The 19,906-nt window shown below is 42.2% G+C and overlaps 1 protein-coding gene across 12 annotated transcripts in view; it reads right to left on the bottom strand.

Annotated features, from left to right (window-relative positions):
* oxr1a (oxidation resistance 1a) overlaps positions 1-19,906 on the bottom strand; it is a 524,990-nt gene that overhangs the window by 183,083 nt on the left and 322,001 nt on the right. For all 12 annotated transcript variants that reach the window (XM_060823372.1, XM_060823364.1, XM_060823366.1 and 9 more), the window contains 2 exons: positions 19,705-19,812; positions 13,640-13,753 (listed from right to left, as the gene is read on the bottom strand). In XM_060823372.1, the coding sequence (XP_060679355.1) occupies positions 13,640-13,753; positions 19,705-19,812 (222 nt within the window). The remainder of the gene's footprint in view (positions 1-13,639; positions 13,754-19,704; positions 19,813-19,906) is intronic.

Below are 19,906 nucleotides of genomic sequence, written 5' to 3'. Positions count from 1 at the left end.
ATATCCTTCAAATTCATATAGCCATCCAGTTGCCTTTTAAATTCTGTAATTATATCAGTCTCCACCACTTCCTCCTGTAGCTCATTCCATACAAGGCTTCACCCTCTGCATAAAACTTTGCCCCATAGGTCTTTTAAATCCCCTTTTAAATCTTTTCCACTTATTCTATGCTCTCTAGCTTTAGGGAAAAGACCTTGTCTGTTTACACCTTCCATGTCCTTCATTGTTTTATAAACCATCATAAGGTCAACTCTCAGCTCTGACTCTCGGAGAAAATAGACCCAGCCTATTCAGTCTCTCCCTAAAGCTGAAATCCTCCAACCCTGGCAAGATTCTTGTAAATCTTTTCTGAACCCTTTCAAGTTTCACAATTCCTTCCTATATGAGGGAGGCCAGAATTGTACGCAATACTTCAAGTGGCCAAACCAATGCCCTATGCAGCTACAATGTGATCTCCCAATTCCTCTACTCAGTGCACTGACCAATGAAAGTATACCAAATGCATTCTACACTATCCTGTCGACCTGTGACTCCACCTTCCAGGAATTATGGACCTGCACTCCAAGATCTCTTTGTTCAGCAACACTCCCTAGGACCTTACCATCAAGTGTATAAGTCCTGCCTTGAATAGCCTTTCCAAAATGCAGCAGCTTATATTTATCGAAACTGAACTCCTGCCCATCTGATAGAGATCCCATTGTACTCTGATGTAACCTTCCTCACGATCCATTACACCACCAATTTTTATTCTTCAGCTTATTAACTCAATCAATACTTCAATCCTGGTGTCTGAACTGCATACATGGAATCATGCCAGGGAGGGGGGAAAAATTTTGTTGGGACATTCTGGTTCAGGAGACAGCCACATCCCTTAGATTGAACTTTAGAGTTGGTCCATTGTTAGGGAAGGGAGGATGGGACTTGAATCAGGCAGGTAAGAGTATTTAGCACAGAGTGATGGAGGAGTCCCAGCCTTTCATTTTGAACCACTGGTGCAATTTAGGTGGGTGGGAAGGAGGACTACATGATGAAGGGTTACACTATTTTTGTATCATGGAGCAGGATATCATTTATGTGGCAAGGAGTAAAAAGCAGTTTGATAGTGGTAGAGGCAGCTAGACAGCATTGTCTATCAAGGTGAAAGACACTTTGTCACGACCAGAATGGCATTTGGAGTGGGACGGATGAGATTCAGTTGTCATGCTCCATGTAGGAACCTAAATCAAAAAAATGAATGGCTTAGGGTTAAAATTCAACAGGACCAGTATTTCCTGGTCAAGATGACCACCTCCAAAATATGGGTCTCAACCAAACTTGGAATCTCAACGATTTGGGTGACATGTTCCCCTTCCTCTGAAAACAATTACATCATCATTAACAGTGCAGGAAGTTTTTAGGAACAATAAAAGGTTGCTCAGTGGTTAGCACTGCTGCCTCAAACTGCCAGGCACCTAGGTTTGATTCCAGCTTTGGTGGATTTTGCATGTTCTACCCATGTCTGCATGGGTTTTCACCAGGTGTTCCTTCTTCCCACCACAGTCCAACGACAACCATGGTAAATGTAAGGTTAAAAAGAAAGGGTGGGGCTGCGTCTGGTTGGGATGCTCTTTGGAGAGTCAGTGGTCTGAAGGGCTTCGTTCCACACTGTAATAATTCTATGATCTAACGTTCACCAGACACTTAGGGAGGTCTAAGTTATTGTTGGTAATCCAGCATGAGGGTCTCTCTTTCTCTCTCTGTGCAAAGATAGAAATATACAGATGTGCACACATTTCTGGGTCTGCATGTAATCGTCTGTGTTTGTGGGTGTGTATATGGAGTAGGAGGAATAGGAGTGAATTGGAGTGTGGCAATTAGCTGTGTGCACGCACATGTGTTTGACAGAGGATGGAGGGGCATGGTGTATGTGCAATGAGTGAGAGGTGGGGAGAAAGTCTATAATAAATTCAAGTGGAAAAGGGTCTGCAGCATATGAGAAGTGAAGGTGAAGGATATCGCTGAGTAAGGAGTGGGTATCTATCGATAAAGGACAATGGGCAATATATGCTGACGTATCCAGTAATATCCACATTCCATGAGCAAATAAAAAAATGTGCTAAAGCTGAAAATATTTTCTCAATCACTGGTCAAAGTCTCTGAATTGTTATATGAGCTGAGTTATGGAAATTAGAGGATTAAATCTGTGGATTACAGTGGTGTGGGAAGAGGGGACCACCAACAGAAAAAAGAAAAAGCTGCTGATATGGGTCAACTCCAATTCAAACCAGGTTAGATCAGCCTCCTCACAAATAAGATAAGTAAGGTAATCAACAGGACTGAAATGGGGCTAAGATTTAGAAAGCCAAAGATAAAATTCAATACAACAAAATGAATCAAGGGAAAAGCGGAGCTCTGAAGGTTCACTCGACCTGAAGCATTAACTCTGATTTTTCTCCACACTGCCAGATCTACTGACATTTTCTAGTCATTTCTGTTTTTGTTTCTGATTTCCAGTATCTACAGTTCTTTTGATCTTGTCAAGATAAAGCTATCCTAGATCAAAGATTGAGATGATGAGGCAATATTAGTCATAGAGATATATCGGACAGAAACAGACCCTTCGGTCCAACTTGTCCATGCCGACCAGATATTCTAAATTAATTTAGTCCCATTTACCAGCAATTGGCCCATATCCCTCTATACACTTTCTACTCAGACCAAGCCAGGTGCTTTCTAAATGCAATTGTATTAGCCTCCACCACATCCTCTGGCAGCTCATTCTATAAACACACCAGCGTCCGCGTGAAAAAGCTGCTTAGGTTCCTTTTAAATCTTTCCCTTCTCATCTAAACCTATGCCCTCTAGTTTTGGACACCCCCACCACAGAGAAAAGACGTTGACTATTTACCCTATCCGAGCACCATAATTTCATAAACCTCTGTGACATCACCTGTCAGCTTCCTCCAGGGAAAATAGCCCCAACCTATTCAGCCATTTCCTCCAACCCTAGCAACATCCTTGAAAAATTTTTGGAACCTTTTCAAAGTTTCACAACATCCTTCCTATAAGGAGGGAGACCAGAATTGCAAGCAATATTCTGAAGATTGCCAAAGCAATGTCCTGTACAACCATAAAATGACTGAACTCTTCTCCATGGACTGACCAAAAAAGGCTAGCAATTATTTGCTGGCCTATAGATTACAACTATTAGTGACTTTTTTATCACCCCTTAGAATTTCTAATTTCCACCTAAATGGATTCAGTTTTATTTATTTATATCATCTCTAACCACCGCCCTGATGTCATCCTTAAATATCAGAGCTACACCACCTCCACCTTCCTGCCTGGCCTTCTGAATAGTTTGATACCTTACCATTAAGTGTATAAGTCCTGCCCTGAACTGCCTTTCCAAAATGCAGCACCTCATATTTATCTAAATTAACATCTGCCACTCCTCCGCCAATTGGCCCATCTGATTAAGATCCCATTGTACTGAGGTAACCTTCGTTGCTGTCCACTATACCTCCAATTTTGGTGTTATCTGCAAACTTACTATGTTCACATATTGCCATTGAAATAAATGGCAAAAAGCAGTGGATCCAGCACTGAACCTTGCAGCACACTGATCACAGGCCTCCAGTCTAAAAAGCAACCCGTTACCACCAGTCTTTGCCTTCTACCTTCAAGCCAGTTCTGTATTTAAATAACTAGTTCAACCCCTATTCTGGCTAACCAGTCCATCATGAAGAACCTTGTCAAACACCTGACTGAAGTCCATGTAGATCACATCCACCAGTCTGCCCTCATCAATTCTCTTCATTACTTCATCAAAAAAACTCAATTATTGAAACATGATTTTCCACACACAAAGCCATGTTGATTATCTCTAATCAGTTTGCCTTTCCAAATATAAGTCAATCCTGTCCCTCATGATTCCTCGAACACCTTGTCAGGCTCACCGGCTTTTCCAACCATCTTTCTTAAATAGTGGCACAATGCCAGCAACCTCCAGTCTTCCTGCACCTCACCTGCGGCTAGTGATGATACAACTACCTCAGCAAGGGGCCCAGCAGTCACTTCCTTTGCTTCCCACACAGTTTGAGGCTTGAACGAAAGAATCGAGAAATCTCTTCTGAGAAGATGTGATTGTAATACAAGTGCACAGTACCAAGGGAGTGCAGCATTCTACCAGGTAACCTTTCAAAATAAAACCTTGAGAATTTTTTTTTTAAGGCAAACAATTCTTCCAAAAAAAAACCTCAACCTCCTACTCATTTCTGGTTTAAACAAAGCAATGCTTACCATACATGAGTTAAACAAAACAAATATTAAACACAATTCTGGCTAAGTGCCCATACTTGCAAACCCAACAGCAACACAATTCAAGCATGAACAAACAGGTAAACTATGGTCAATTATAAACCACAAATGACACCTTAAATAGCAGTTGCAGCGATGATATTTCTTACAAATTGTCTTAACAGTCCACTCAGCATATATGTCATCAATCTCAGAGGAGATTGAGACAAGGAAAAGGTAGTGGGTCTTTGGAATTATCTTCTCCAAAAGGCTTTGGATGCTCAATCATTGAGCAGGGTCAAAAACAGAAATTGATAGGTTTCAGTAAGCTAAGCATATCAAAGAAGATGACGATCACAATGGAAATGATCAACTAGTAGGTTCAGTAGGCGAAATAGCCTGCTCAAGTTCCAAGCTTCACTAACTTAATGAGGAACATATTTGCATTGGAGGCTGGTCAAACAAGGCTCACCCATTCATTCCAGTGATGAAGGTACTTTATGAAGAAATTTTGAGTCAGTTGGACCTGTACTTGAGAATGAGTAGGGACCTTATTGAAAAGCACATTATTCTTAGGGGGCTTGACAGGGTAGATTCTCATGGGCAATCGTGAACAGTTTAAAATAAAGGGTCTCCCACTCATACAGAGGAGTATAAATTTCTTCTCTCAATGTCCTTGGAAGTCTCTACCCTAGCAAGTAGTGGTGGCGGATGATTTGGAGATGTCGGTGTTGGACTGGGGTGTACCAAGTTCAAAATCACACAGCACCAGGTTATATTCCAAGTTTAATTAGAGGTGCACTAGCACTAGAATCGGAGCACTGTTCCTTCACCAGGTGATTGTGGAGGACACAACTGTAAGATAGAATTTATAGCAAAAGTTTACAATGTGACGTAACTGAAATTATACATTGAAAAAATACCTTGATTGCTTGTTGAGTCTTTCATCTGTTCGAATACCATGATAGCTTCACTTCTTTCATGTGTAAATCACAAAACTTTTTTTATATAAAAGTTGCATTCTCAGATTAACTGTAACATTTGGTGCTAGCAAGACAATATGTTGAAGGTGTTAGTCCCGTGTTCTCGGTCTGTGCCATAATGTTTAGACTGATTCTAATCTAAAAAGTCAGATAAGAGTCTTACATGAATTCATGCAGGTTTTGAGCAAAGTACAATGTAACTCTGAAAGCACAAATTCAACCACAAACGTATAGGTATATGTGTGCATGTGTCTGGGTTGGGGGGCTGAGTGTCAGAGAGAGTGTGTGTGTGTGTGTGTGTGTGTGTGTGTGTGTGTGTGTGAGAGAGCAGAGTGTCTTAGGTCTGTGAGGGTGTGTGTGCGCGCGTCAGTCTGTGTTTCTGCATCTGTCTGTGCGTCTGTGTATGCGCGCGCGCGCGCGTTGGTGGGTCACTGTCCGCTCATCCGTCCGTGTGTCAGTGTGATTGCATGTGTGCACGCATATCCAGAGCGTGCGCACGCACGTGTGCATCCGGTGTGTCAATGTGTGCGCGCGCGCGCATCTATCCGTGTGTCAGTGTATGTATGCATGAGTGTGCGTGCATGCGTCCATTTGTGTGTCAGTATGTGCGCGCGTCCGGCCATCCTTTCGTCAGTGCATACGCGCGCGCCTGGTCCATCTGTGACAGCGTGTGTGGGCACCTGTCGTGTCAGCATGTGTGCATGTCCATCCGTGTGTCAGCATGTGCGCTCGTGTCACGTCAGTGTGCGTGTGTGCATCACTGTGTAAGTGTGCGCGCGCGCCAGACTGCTTCAGCATGCGCGCCCGTGTCAGTCCGTTTGCGCATGCGCCTATCTGTCAGCATGTGCGTGTGTCAGCGGGCGCCTGTCCGTGTGCCAGTATGTGCACGCGCGAGGGGTGGAGGGAGGGTGAGTGAGTGCGTGGTTGTATGCGCGCGTGCCCGTCTGTGTGTTTCTGTATGCACACGCACGTCCATGTGTCAGAGTGTGTGCGCGCGCGCATGCACACTCCCGTACGTGTGTTTGTGTCAGTGTGCGTGCATGTGTGTCAGAGTGCATGTGTATATGCACCCGTGTCCGTGCGCGCACCCATGTGTGCGCGTGTCAGTGCGCGTGCCCTTCTGCGCATGCATGTCTGTCCATGTGTGTGTCAGTGTCTATCCATCCGTGTCAGTGTGTGCGCGCGTCCTTGCACGTGTACGTCCAGTGCGCGCGCAGTGTATGTCAACGGCAGCGTGCCAGTGTGTCCGTGTGTCAGTCCGTGTCTGTGCGTGCACGTGCCAGTGTGCGTATGCGTCCATCCGTGCGTGCATGTCTGTCTGTCCATCAGTGTGCGCGCATGCCCGTCCGTCCGTGTATATGAGTGTCTGTGTGCACGCGTGTGCGTACAGTGCAATGGTGGTTACCTGTAGTGTGACATGAACTCAAAGTCCTGGTTGAGCCCCACCCAATGAGTACAGGGTGGTGGCAGAGTAATTTAAAATTCAATGTTGTTAGACAGAATCTTGACAGATAAAAAAGGTGTTGAGTGTCATGAAGGAGAGACAGGAAAGTGGAGCTGACACCATAATCAGCTACTCCATAATCTGAGTGGAGGAGCAGGTTCTGGTGCTGAATGGCATTCAGTTGCTGCCACTCCTTATGATCTTAGATGACCTGGCATTGTATCTCAAGTGATTTATTCAGCTTTGAGACTCCATGCCAACTATGAAAAGACAAACATTAGTCTTGGTTAACATGCCTTCAAAAATCTAGGTAACTTGCTCTTTTCCTCAATGTTTTGTGTGGAACCTCATTACAATTAAAAAGCTTCCAAACATATGCAAATATGGTACACACTATCCCTTCAAAACAGGGTATTTTTTGTAGCAATTCAGAAAAATGCAATTAACTACTGTATCAACTATGTTCTCATAGGTGAAATTAAAAGAAACTTGAAAATGTGGCAAGCTATAAGCAATTGCTTGTCCATGTGTAACAACCCTTTAACAGCTGCAACTCCTGCTGTAATATCAGCCCAAGGCAAAGTACCTGTCATGGACTACTTAACATAGATATTCAAATAATCTTTGCACTGAAAGTTGCAATACCATGCTACAGCTACTCAATTTTGACCTTGTTGTAACTACTTTTGTAGAAGACATCATAAATTGCTACTGTTTGTAATTTTAAAAAGTACTGAAAACTATTGTTTTCATAAAGATACCCAAGGACTCCATTTAGAAAGAAACCAAACCAAGTTTACTTCACATGATTACGAGCTCAAACTACCCTTCACCAATTTCCTGCTGTGAACACACACAGGACCTGTAACCACTTGCCAATGAGAAATGAAGAACAAGCACAATAATGTCACTGATCAGACGCTTATCAGGACAGACACAGTCATGAAACTAATAGTCTGTTAATGTAACATCACAAGTAAAAACTAAAATAAAAACAAACAGATTGGAAGTACAGACAAAAGTGCTGTAGAACCTCAGCCGGTTTAGCAGAGTTTGTGCAGAAACAGAGTTAATGCTTTGAATTCACTGACTCTTCTTCCAAACCATTCCAAAGCACGCAGGCAGGTAGGTTGAACAGATAAACACATAGCAGATTAAACTTATTGCCAAAAAGTGATACATATTGTTTGGAAGTACGAGGAGAGGCAAAATAAAATTAAGAATGCAACTCTGAAGTGGACAGGAGTGCACCGAAATCTAAACAATTTACCTCGGGTGGGAAAGTTTCTATAAACAATTATTCAGGTTAGAATAGTAATCACATGGAAAAAGGTCTATTAATTAGGAAACATCGGTATGGATTTCTGAACGGAAAAAATTGTGGTTAACTAACTTATTGGAGTTTTTGAAAACAAGAAAGTAACATGCTAACGGGCGGCACGGTGACTCAGTGGTTAGCACTGCTACCTCACAGAGTCAGAGACCCACTTTCGATTCCAGCCTCGGGCGACTGTCTATGTGGAGTTTGTACATTCTCCCATTGTCTTGCATGGGTTTCGTCCGTGTGCTCCGATTTCTTCTCACAATTGGTGCAGGTTAGGTGAATTGGCCATGTTAAGTTGCCCAGAGTGTAAGATGCATTAGTCAGAAGGAAACGGGTCTGGATGGGTTGCTCTTTGGAGGGGTGGCGTGGACTTGTTGGGCCGATCTAATCTACTTTGATTTGATCACGGCTTTGATTTTCCTGATTATATATAAAAATGATTTTGATCATGGTGCGCTGAGGTGACACGAAACTTGGAAGAACGACAAACTGAGAGGGCAGCATGGAACTCTAAAAGGGATGCATAAGGTGATGCACTTTGGTAGGAAGAACATTGAAATACATTAGAAAATGGAGGAAAAATTCTAAAAGGGATGCAGGAGCAGAAGGACATAACTATAACTGCACATATCACAGAGGTCAAAAAGTGCGGTGCTGGAAAAGCACAGCCAGTCGGGCAGCATCCGAGAAGCAGGAGAGTCGTGTTTCGAGCATATTCTCTTTATCAGGAATGTTGGGCTGAGAGATAAATGGGAGGAGGGTGGGGCTGGTGGGCAAGGCAGCTGGGAACGGTGGATGAAGGTGTGGGGTGATGGTGATAGGTCAGAGTGGAGGGTGGAGCGGATAGGAAGATCACAGGCAGGACAGTTCAAGAGGGTGGTGCAGAGTTGGAGGGTTGGATCTGCAATAAGGTGGGAAGAAGGGAGATGAGGAAACTGGTAAAATTGACATTGATCCTGTGTGGTTGGAGGGTGCCAAGGCAGAAGATGCGGTGTTCTTCCTCTAGGCATCAGGTGGTTGAACTTGGCAGTGGAGGCAGCCCAGGACTTGCATGCCCTTGGTGGAGTTGAAGTGGGACCTTGGGACCCGCCACATTTCTGAAGAGCAGCTTATGATTGAAACATGGACTCTCCTGCCCCTCTAACCGGCTGTGCTTTACCAACATCACACTTTTTGACTCTGACTCTAGCATCCTGCATCACTGAAGGTGGCAAGACCAACAAGGAGAGCAATGAAAAATCCATCGAGTATTCTCAGTTTATTAAAAAAGGTCATGGAATTCAACAGTATAGGTAATGCTAAACATATATAAGACAGAGACTTGCTAGACCTCAGCTGGAGTACTGTACAGTTGTAGGTACCACATTATAGTAAAGATGTGAACGCACTGAAGAGTGCGCAGAAGCAACTTACTAGAATGGTTCTAGGTGTGAGAAACTTCAGTTATGAAGATAGATTGAAGGAGGCGAGACTGTTCTCCTTAAAGAGATGCTTTCAAAACCATGAGCAAGCTGGATAGAGTAGGAAATGTCAGCTGTTCTCACCCATTGGGGGTGAATCTAAACCCACTTCTACAGCAGACTTTAAGCCATACATTTAAATCCCCAATTGTTTTTTTAAATACTTCTGTTAATTTATTTATGGTTCAGGTAATCTTATATACAGAGGTCATGCAAATTAATTTGGCATCTAACTCTACATATGAACTACGTAGCTCCCCTTTGCTTCTCCTGCTCGTACCTACATGGGCCACGAACACTGGGTTCTCTCCTTCCCACAGTAAGTTCCATTCCAGTCCTGAGTAGATGTCTCAAGGAGTCACAGGGGCACAATAAGTTATCCAGACTCAACAGAAATATGCATCTATCCCTATCCTCTGTCTCGGAGCAGGACTATGTTCCTTTTCACTCCCTCTGTTTGAATGGCTTCCTGTATTGCCGTACCATGGTCAGTTCAATGATCCACTCAGTAGACTCTGGTACAAGGCCATTGAACCTTTTGGATAATTCCAAAAGCGGAGGATCCTCCAGCACTTGGATATCATTATCTGCCACACAGTTCAGTCTTGATCCACAGATGAAATCAGAAGACCTTATCCAAAAGGGTGTGAAATAGTATCTATATAAGTTCAACCCGTATCCTGTATTCTTGATGTATCAAGGTGTCTTCGGTCAAACCTCCACTTTGACAAGTCTAAGACAAAACCCCTCAAGATAAGTAACCATTTAGCAAGTCTGCATTTCATAATTTAATTACAATATTATGTACCCGGTTTTAAGGGATCCCAAAGCACTCTTATTACCCACTTCCTCACAATATGCTTGCAAAATTCTCTTGCGTTTGCTTTCATGTCCCATGATCTGCTACACTTTTGTTGTTCTTTAAACACTATATCTGGTGACTGAACTTTGAAATAACTCCTTGAATAACAGATTTCCCATTTTCGGCATTTTATTCAAATCTCTTCAACCAAACTCAAGTATTTCCTCGGGTGGGTTATAGAGGAGGAGGTGTTGCACGGATTTGTTAGATGGGATTTCTGTGCAGTGCTTCAATATATTTCACGTCATCAAACATGCTGAAAACACATCCATTGAATCTTTTCCATTCTGCAGCTGCTCTCCTGTCTTTGCCCACAATCAGAATTTTGCAGAACAGGAGGCCACTCAACACAGTATCTATACTAGCTCCCAAAATTGCTACCAGCTAGTCCCACTCTCCAGTCCTATCTCCATAGACCACTAAAATCACCACTTCCAAACATAGATCTAGCCATCTTTCAAAACCTTCTGTGGAATATATCTCCATCATTTTTTCAGGCAAAGTATTCCAAATTCTAAGAACTGTGAGTAAGGATGATTCTCATCTGACGCCTCTTGACATTCTTGGTATTCTGACTCCAGTAACAATGGCTTTAAGAGGTTATTTTGTCCTTGCTTTCTTTCTGAGACATGGTGTAAGGCTGAGGTGCCTTCCAAGACCACTTGAGTAAACAGCTTTGGAGGCTTGGATTTTTAAAATAAAACAATGTCTGAATGGGTGTCACCAGCTCTCTCAGATCAGGATTTCTGAGTTTTGGTTTCTCAGTAGGATCAGAAGCTTTTGGGGTCCCACCAGCATACTGGCCACTACAACTAACTACGGAACTGACAATTGGAAGCAGCAGGAACAGAAACAAATAAGTTTCAATAAACGGAACCAACCTTCACAGTATCAGATGTTTTCTAAATGTACAAATATATTAAATCCACAGCACTATTCTCATCCACTGTCTGTGTCACCTCATCAAAAGAACTTAATTACATTTGTCAGTCATGACCCTCCCTTGACAAAGCCATGCTGTATCAAACATATATTTGGAAAAAAATAAGTTTATGTGCAGCATAACAGGCTCCATTAGTTTTCCCACTATTGATATCAAACTGATGCATCTGTAATTTTCTGCGTTATCCTTTGCCCCCTTCTTAAACAAATGCATCGCATTTTCAATCTTCCAGTGCTCTGGGACTAATCCTATGTTCAAAGTGGCCAGGAAAATTTGTCAATGTCGTCACAATTTGCTCCCTTACCTTTCTCAACAAACTAGGATGCATCCCACCTGGGCCTGGTCATTTCCCTACCTGTTGCCAACATTTTTAACACCTCTTCTTTACCTATCACAATACTGCTCAAACCGCTGAACATTCACATTTTCAACTAGGCGTCATCAACATCTTCAAATTTGGTAAGAATGAAGCAAAATTTTCATTTAATACTGTTGCCATATCCTTTGCTTCAGTGAACACCTTCCCCTTATTTTAGTCATCGTATGCTTGAACAACACTTTATTATTTCTTTTTCAGAGCCTGCCATCCTTTCCTCATGCTTCCTCAGCCTTTGCCTCAAGAAATGTGTCTTGATTTTATTGCTATGGTGACAATATGTGCCTTTAAGAGGGATTTGTTTGTTCTGGTCTCTTGGAGAGATTAGATTAGATTAGATTAGATTAGACTTACGGTGTGGAAACAGGCCCTTCGGCCCAACAAGTCCACATCGACCCGCCGAAGCGCAACCCACCCATACCCCTACATTTACCCCTTACCTAACACTACGGGCAATTTAGCTTGGCCAATTCACCTGACCCGCACATCTTTTGGACTGTGGGAGGAAACCGGAGCACCCGGAGGAAACCCACGCAGACACGGGGAGAACGTGCAAACTCCACACAGTCAGTCGCCTGAGTCGGGAATTGAACCCGGGTCTACAGGCGCTGTGAGGCAGCAGTGCTAACCACTGTGCCACCGTGCCGCCCACTACCACCGTGCCGCCCACCAACCTGGTACCAAGGTGTCTACTCCATGGAAAAGCAGAGTACAGAAGAAACTCGATTATCCGAAAGACATGGGTGGGGAGTATTTTGCTTGGTTAATCGAATGCCAGATAATCGATCACGGATAACATAGGTAGCCACACATCGGATCATTACGATCTTGTTCGGATCATCCGAAATTCAGTTAATTGAATGCCGGATAATTGGAGGTTCCTCTTTGTAAACAGCATTTTTTAAAAAAAGTAAACAAAAGAAGCACGAGTGGACGAAGTCAGGTTCACACAGACCCAGGGGTTTAGTTGTGCTTGGAGTTATTAAAGTTGGGGTTTCTGGAGTTGAAGTTGCAAGATACATCTCTCTCTCTGCTGCTAGATTCATTCTATCAATCAGTGTTCCTTCTCATGGACTGGAGAATCTAGGAAGTGAAACAAATCTGTTTTGTGAATTTGCCTTTGCGAATTTATGGGATGCTGCAGTTTGTGCCCGAAACATCGATTCTCCTGCTCCTCAGATGCTGCCTGATCTGCTGTGCTTTTCCTGCACCACACTCTCTATTCTAATCTCCAGCACTTGCAGTCCTCATTTTGGCCTATATTGGAACAGTTGATGAGTTATTTTGCTAATTATTCTGATCGAGTTCAAGTTATGCCAATTCTAATTTTGTTTTTATTTTAACTACGGTGTAAGAATAAAGTGTACTCTGCTTAAAGCCTAGTAGTTTGACCAATCGAATCATATCTGGAATGCAGTGCCTTACAACTCGCCTTTAAATAAGTTAAAAGTTCAGGTCTAAGTTTAACTCCTTAATAAATTGAGGGGATTTCATATGGTCCATAACAATATTATTCAGGTATGCATATGATATCATATCATTAATTAATTACCCAGGGTACTGTAGCTTTGGATACCCCGTATTTATTATTCATGCCCTAGTCTCCTTCTGAAATTCTAAAATCCGCTCATTTTTTATCCACTATTTTATCCAAAGATCAGAAGTTACACCAGATTATATTCCAACATGTTTACCTGAAATCACAAGCTTTCAAAGCACTGCCCCCCATTCGGTGAAGTGAAGAAAAGCATACAGGCACAAAATTTATTGCCAGAAAGATCAATGGACAGAGAGATCAGAAAATCACACGGATAGTATAATGGAAGAAAATGTGTTTCAATTAACATGCTCCTGATCAATTTTTATACCTCAAATATGATCTTTCACAGCTTGAGATTTTAATCATTTGTTTATTTTTACACTTTTCCAACTTGTGCATATTTCATTCTTTCCCTTCTCCCATTCTTACCAGAGGTTTCTCAAACTCGGTTTCTGAAGAGGTTGGTGACAAAGGGCTGACTGGACTCAATGGTGGTGAACTGTCCACGCTGGAAATGTAGTCTGGATCAGGAACGTAAAGAATCTGCATGATAGCACAAGAGTGTGTAAAAGGGTGATGCACTCAACAATTTAATACAAACCTCATTCACCACTATAAACTCCCTTTAAAATTAAAAGTGCTCACTGGAATGTCTGATTTACAATTTATAAATAGAATTTTTAAAACAACTGCACGTCCCACTTAATCATTTTTAAATAATATGTTTCTGCAACCACAAGTGGGAGACTCCATACATGAGCTGAATACAACACAGACAAGTTGGATCAGCCAACCTCAATGGTCTGAACATAAAACTGAGCTTAGGGCAGCAGAGGGGAGAACAGAGGAGTAGAATTTTTTCTTCCCTTCACTTTACCCAAGGCCCTGCTGAAAATGTAATTTATAGACATTGCAGGTAGGCCAAAAGAAGGTTCATACCAAATGCATGTCCTGGACAATTAAATGTGCTCACCATCATAACAGAGGAACATGATTTGTCAGACTTTATTTTTTACATTACTTACAGTGTGGAAAGATTGGAAAGATTATTGCGAGGAAAGATTGAAAAAATTGATTTCTATCCAAAAAGGGAAAGCTCAGGGTGGCCTGAGAGAGATCTTGATGTTGGTGAAAGGTTTTCTAGGGTAGACTCGCAAAAGGTATTTTCACTAATAGGACAGACCAACAACAGAGGTAATAAATGGGTAACTACATCCATCAGGGAATTCAATGAAAATGTCAATAAGAATGTGGTTAGAATACAAAAGCAATAAGTATACAGAAGCAATAAGAATACAGAAGTTAGAATAAGTTGACGAAGCAAAGCACATTGTATTTTTATTGATTTCCCCTTAAGCGTAACAAATAAATAATTTATGCAGATAGGTGAATTTCCGTTAAGTTTAACAAGCTTGCTTCACTTCTGTATGTTTTTGCTCATTTAATGTCACGTAGGGGGTAGTTGCTCACCAATGGAGTTGACCAAACACCAGCAAGCTTAATTGACAGGGTGGGAATTTGTATCTGCTTCCCAAGACAAAAGTATAAAACAATCGCATTCACTAGTTGAGAAGCACTCCATCAGGAAAACTGTCCTCAAGTTAGAGGAGAGGGACAAAAATTAAAATCAAAGGGCTAATGAAACGCTGGCATTTGTCACTGGACTAGAACATGAAAGGTGTGTTGTGATATTGCAACTGGATAAAGAACTGCGTAAAACTGATCTAGAGTAAAGCATTCACATCACAGAATACAGTGGTGTTGTGGTAATGTTACTGGACTCGTAATCCAAACGTCCAGCCTAATGCTCTGATCTGAATTCCAACATGGCAGCTGGTGAAATTTAAGAAAACAACCTGGAACTAAAAGCTAGTCCCAGTCATGGTGGTTGTAAAATTGCAGCTGGTTCATGCACGTGAAGGAAATGGTCTAGTCTACTGGTGACTCCAGACGCATAGTAATGTGGTTAAACGTCCTCTGAAATGGCAAAGCAAGTTCATTAAACCAATATACCAAAAGTCAAAAAAGTTGAAACCAGACAGATGATCTGGCATCACAAAGCACTTTATACATAACATCAAGCATCTTGGAACTGGTGCCAAAATCTCCAAATATTTTGGGGATAGTGCCAAAATATCTCAGACTATTCAAGCAACAGCCTGAAGCAGCTAAACTCAGAATCGTACCATGCAGACACAACCTCCTAAACATAATCATCATCATCCCTGGATCTGTCTCGGCCTACCAACAGGACAAGCTCAAAACAGGTGAGGTCAGAGTGCTATACAGATGCAAAGGGGTTGCCCTGGGAGTCCTCAATATTGACTCTGGACCTCAGGAAGTTGCATGGCATCAGGTCAAACATGGCAAGGTAGGTTCCTGCTGATGACCATCTACATATTGCAACGCACAGATAAATGAAGCAATACTCATCCTTGTTGAATAAGTTACGGCCTTCCTGCATCTAAGCCAGGTTGACTACCCTTGACTAGTCCATGCCTTTCTAAATGAGAACTTATCTGATTTCTCAGGATTGATTCTAACAATGTGCCCAAAGAAGAAAGACTAACTGGCCAAATTATATGGCATTTCCTTTGTACCATTTTGAAATAATACCAGTCTTCTGACAACTCACGTGTGTCTAGAGAAGTTGGAATATAATGCTCACAGAGTCAGCTCTAACTCATAACTCTAGAGAACAATCCACCTGACCTTAGTGGCTTATTCACTTTCAAGGATACCACCTCCTTTAACATTTCTCCTCTCATTACGAATATTTTGGTCAATCACACTGCTCTTCTTGGATTACTATATCCGTATCATCCCAATTGTTTGGGACAATGGATATCAAAGAATTCATTTAAAATTTTTCCCATATTTTCTTTAGTTTCTTTACTCAGAGTAGTAGGGGCGTGGAATGCACGGTCTGCAACAGTAGACTCGCCATCTTTAAAGGCACTTAAATGTTTACTGGATAGGCACATGGACAAGAATGAAACAGTGCAGGTTAATGGGCTTCAGATTGACTCCATAGGTCGGTGTAACATTGAGGGTTGAAGGGCCTGTACTGCGCTGTGATGTTCTATGTTCTTCTGCATCTTCACATAATTTCCCTTCTCACATCTGACAGTTCCCACTTTTGCCTGAACTATCCTTTTTTTGCTCTTTGGGTTTTCGTTATCTGGCTTGCTAATATGTTTTTCACATCCTCCCTTTGATTTCCTCATTTCTTCTATAAGTCAAAGCAGCATGACGTCTATCTAAATGAAAAACTTGTTGCCTCCACATGGTCCACATCCCTGCATTTGTCAATATGCCTCTTGAACGTAGCTGTTGTATCTGCTTCTCCCATCTCCTCTGGTAGCACATTCCAAGCACTTACCACTCCATATAAAAAACCTTGCCCGCATTTCCTTTAAACTTTCTCCTTTTTACCTTAAACCTATACTCCCTAGTAACTGATTATTAATTTACCCATACCTCTACTAGATTAGATTAGATTCCCTACAGTGTGGAAACAGGATCTTTGGCCCAACAAGTCCACATCGACCCTCCGAAGAGCAACCTACTCAGACCCATTCCCCTACACCTAACACAATGGGCAATTTAGCATGGCCAATTCACCTAACCTGCACATCTTTGGACTGAGAGGGGAAACCGGAGGAAACCCACGCAGACATGGGGAGAACATGCAAACTCCATACAGACAGTTTACGGAGGCGGGAATTTAACCGGGGTCCCTGGCGCTGTGAGGCAGCAGTACTAACCGCTGAGCCACCGTGCCGCCCCTAATTTTATAAACTTCTCTCAGCTTGCCCCTCAAGCTCCAATGTTCAAAAGAAAATAGACCAAATTTGTCCAATTGCTCGTTATAGCCAATACAGAGGAACCTCGATTATCCAAATATTGGATTATCTGAAGGAGATCTTGAGGTCTGATAGGAACATTACATGAAAGAGCTGTTTCAACCCTAATCGTATCTTTTGCTTACACTGATTAAAAACGATCTCTGCCGAACAGTCCAGGCACCATTGACTGACCACCTGCCCTCTCTCCCTGGAGTTCTACATCGGGGTGAACCCTAAACCCCCTTTCCTCAGATATTCTCTCTAACATTGCCCTGTACAGGGCAAAGGTGAAGCTTGTCGCAGTTAAACATGTGCGTGGGGTGGGGTGGGTGAGTAGAAAGGTAGCAGCAGTCTTCCTGTACATCTTTGGACTCGGGAGGAAACTGAAGCACCTGGAGTAAACCACGCAGACACGGGGAGAATGTGAAAACTCCACACAGACAGTTGCCCAAGGCTGGAATTGAATCTGGGACCCTGGTGCTGTGAGGAAGCAGTGCTAACCACTGGGCCACTGTGCCGCCTGGTTAATGTTTTTTATACCATCTTCAAAATATCCACATCTTTCAGTGTCAAACAAACTGTACCGAGTATTCCAAATGTGGCCAAACTAAAGCTCTACATAGCTGCAATGTGATTTGCAATGTTTATTGGTGATACCCCAATCAATGACAGCAAACTTATGTTGCTATTTTCAGGGAATTGTGGACTTGCATACCTTAATCTCAGGTCAGTGCTTCTGAAGGTTCTGCGATTTACTGTTTACTTTCCCTCCCATTAGATCTTCCAAAATGCATCACCTCACATTCTTCGAGATTAAACTCCACCTGCCATTTCTCCGCCCAAGTCAGTGGTCTATCTATATCCAGCCGTACCCCTTGCGGTCATCATCACAAAGTGCAGCTGCTCAATTTCTTTGCATCGGCCACAAGCTTACTGATCAGAACACCTATATTCTCTTCCTTGGTATTGGTAAGAACAGGAGTCCCAGCACTGATCACTGCTGAATACAACTGGTCACAGATCTCCAGTCAGAAAGCAGCCTTCCATCGCTACTCTCCATCTTCTACGAATGTGCCAGTTCTGTATCCATCTTACTAGCTCACCACCGATCCCCTGTGACTTCACCTTTTATATCAGCCAGCCATGAAAGATCTTGTCAAAGGCCTTGAAGACATCCAGCACCCTGACCTCAATCATCTTTGTTACTTCTAACATAAGGTCACACACGGAGACGTTCACAGATAATTTCGCAACATTCAGCACCATTTGAGACTCTTCCGACACTGAAATAGTCAGTGCCCATATGTGACAAACGCTGAATAACATTCAGCCATGAGCTAGTAAGTGGCAAGTGCCAGGCAATGGCCATATCCAAGAAAAGAGAATCTAACCATCGTTCCTTGACATTCAACAGAGTTACAAATCTGAATCCCCAGTATCAACATTGTAGGGATTACCATTGAGCAGAAACTGAACTGGATTAGCCATATAAATACAATGGCGACAAGAGCAAGTCAAAAGCTGGGAATACTGCAGCAAGTAATTTACTTCCTGACTTCCCAAAACCTGCCCACTCTCAACAAGTCAAGACGACTGCAGCTCCAAAAACACTCTAGAAGCTCGACTCCATCCAAGAAAAAGAGACCTACCTAATTGACACCCAATGCGCCACCTTCAATATTCACTCCCTTCACTGCCAAAACACAGCAGCAGCAGTGTGTACCATCAACAAGGTGCACTACAGAAATTCACTATGCCTCCTTTAACAATAACTTCCAAACCTTCAACTCTACCATCTAAAAAGGAGCAGGGCTGCAGATGTATGGGAACATAACCAATTGTAAGTTCCCCTCCAAATCAGTGACCATTCTGACTTACAAAAAACATCACCATTTCTTCAGTGCCATTGTACAAATTTCTGGAACTCCCTCTTTATCAGCATTAGGAGGATAGACCTAAAGCCCATGAACTGCAGCAATTCAAAAAGATGATCATCTTCTCAAAGCGAATGAGAGATAGGCATTAAATGTTGACCCATCAGTGATGCCCTTCTCCAGTGAAATAAAATTACTACAAGTTTAAGCAGCACATCTGAATACACTAGCTTAGTAGAATGTACAAGTCCAGCCTGGTACACGGGATCAATGGGTTCAAATATACAGTGTGCGGATGAATTTTGTATTTAATTGAGAGGAGAATATAATATGATCTAATTGAACAGTTTAACAAAGTGAAAAAGAGTTGAAATAGTGGTTACAAAAGAAACTTTATCCTCTCATGGATATGCTCATATCAAAAAGACAAAATCTTGAGCTTGATCATTCAGTATAACGTTCAACCACTTCACCATGCAAAAAGTGTTGAAATGCTGAAACCTCTCTGTTGAAGACCTGGAAGTAAACCATTTGAACACTGTTTGACATTGGTGTTATTCTTGTCTCAACCGAGCTTAGTGCATCGAAGTGCCTGGTGCTATACTTACTTACAAAATACAAACTCATTTTGGAAATAACTGGAGCAGAAGTTACTGCAATGTTACACTGCAGTGACCACTAGTTAACTGTCAAATAAAATGAAACAGCTTGCACATTATACACAAACATGCAGTAGAATTGTATCCGAAAACAATGGTAAAAGCAAAAGTACCTGGCCTGGAACAACTGCTCTGGCAAACAGTTTATTCAGCTGCACCAGCTCATTAGGTGCAGTGTCAAATTTGAGTGCAATACTATTCAAAGAGTCCCTTGATTCAACCTGTTAAAAAAAGCACACAATTTGTTAAAGACAAAATTCAGGAATTACACTTTGATGTAAAAGCAGATAGACAGCAGCATATATTTTTCTAGTT

This window comes from Hemiscyllium ocellatum, chromosome 4 (genome assembly GCF_020745735.1).
Source record: "Hemiscyllium ocellatum isolate sHemOce1 chromosome 4, sHemOce1.pat.X.cur, whole genome shotgun sequence".
Lineage (NCBI taxonomy): Eukaryota > Metazoa > Chordata > Chondrichthyes > Orectolobiformes > Hemiscylliidae > Hemiscyllium > Hemiscyllium ocellatum.
The sequence above is the reverse complement of the archived record's forward strand: the minus strand, read 5'-3'. Positions and strand labels throughout refer to the sequence as shown.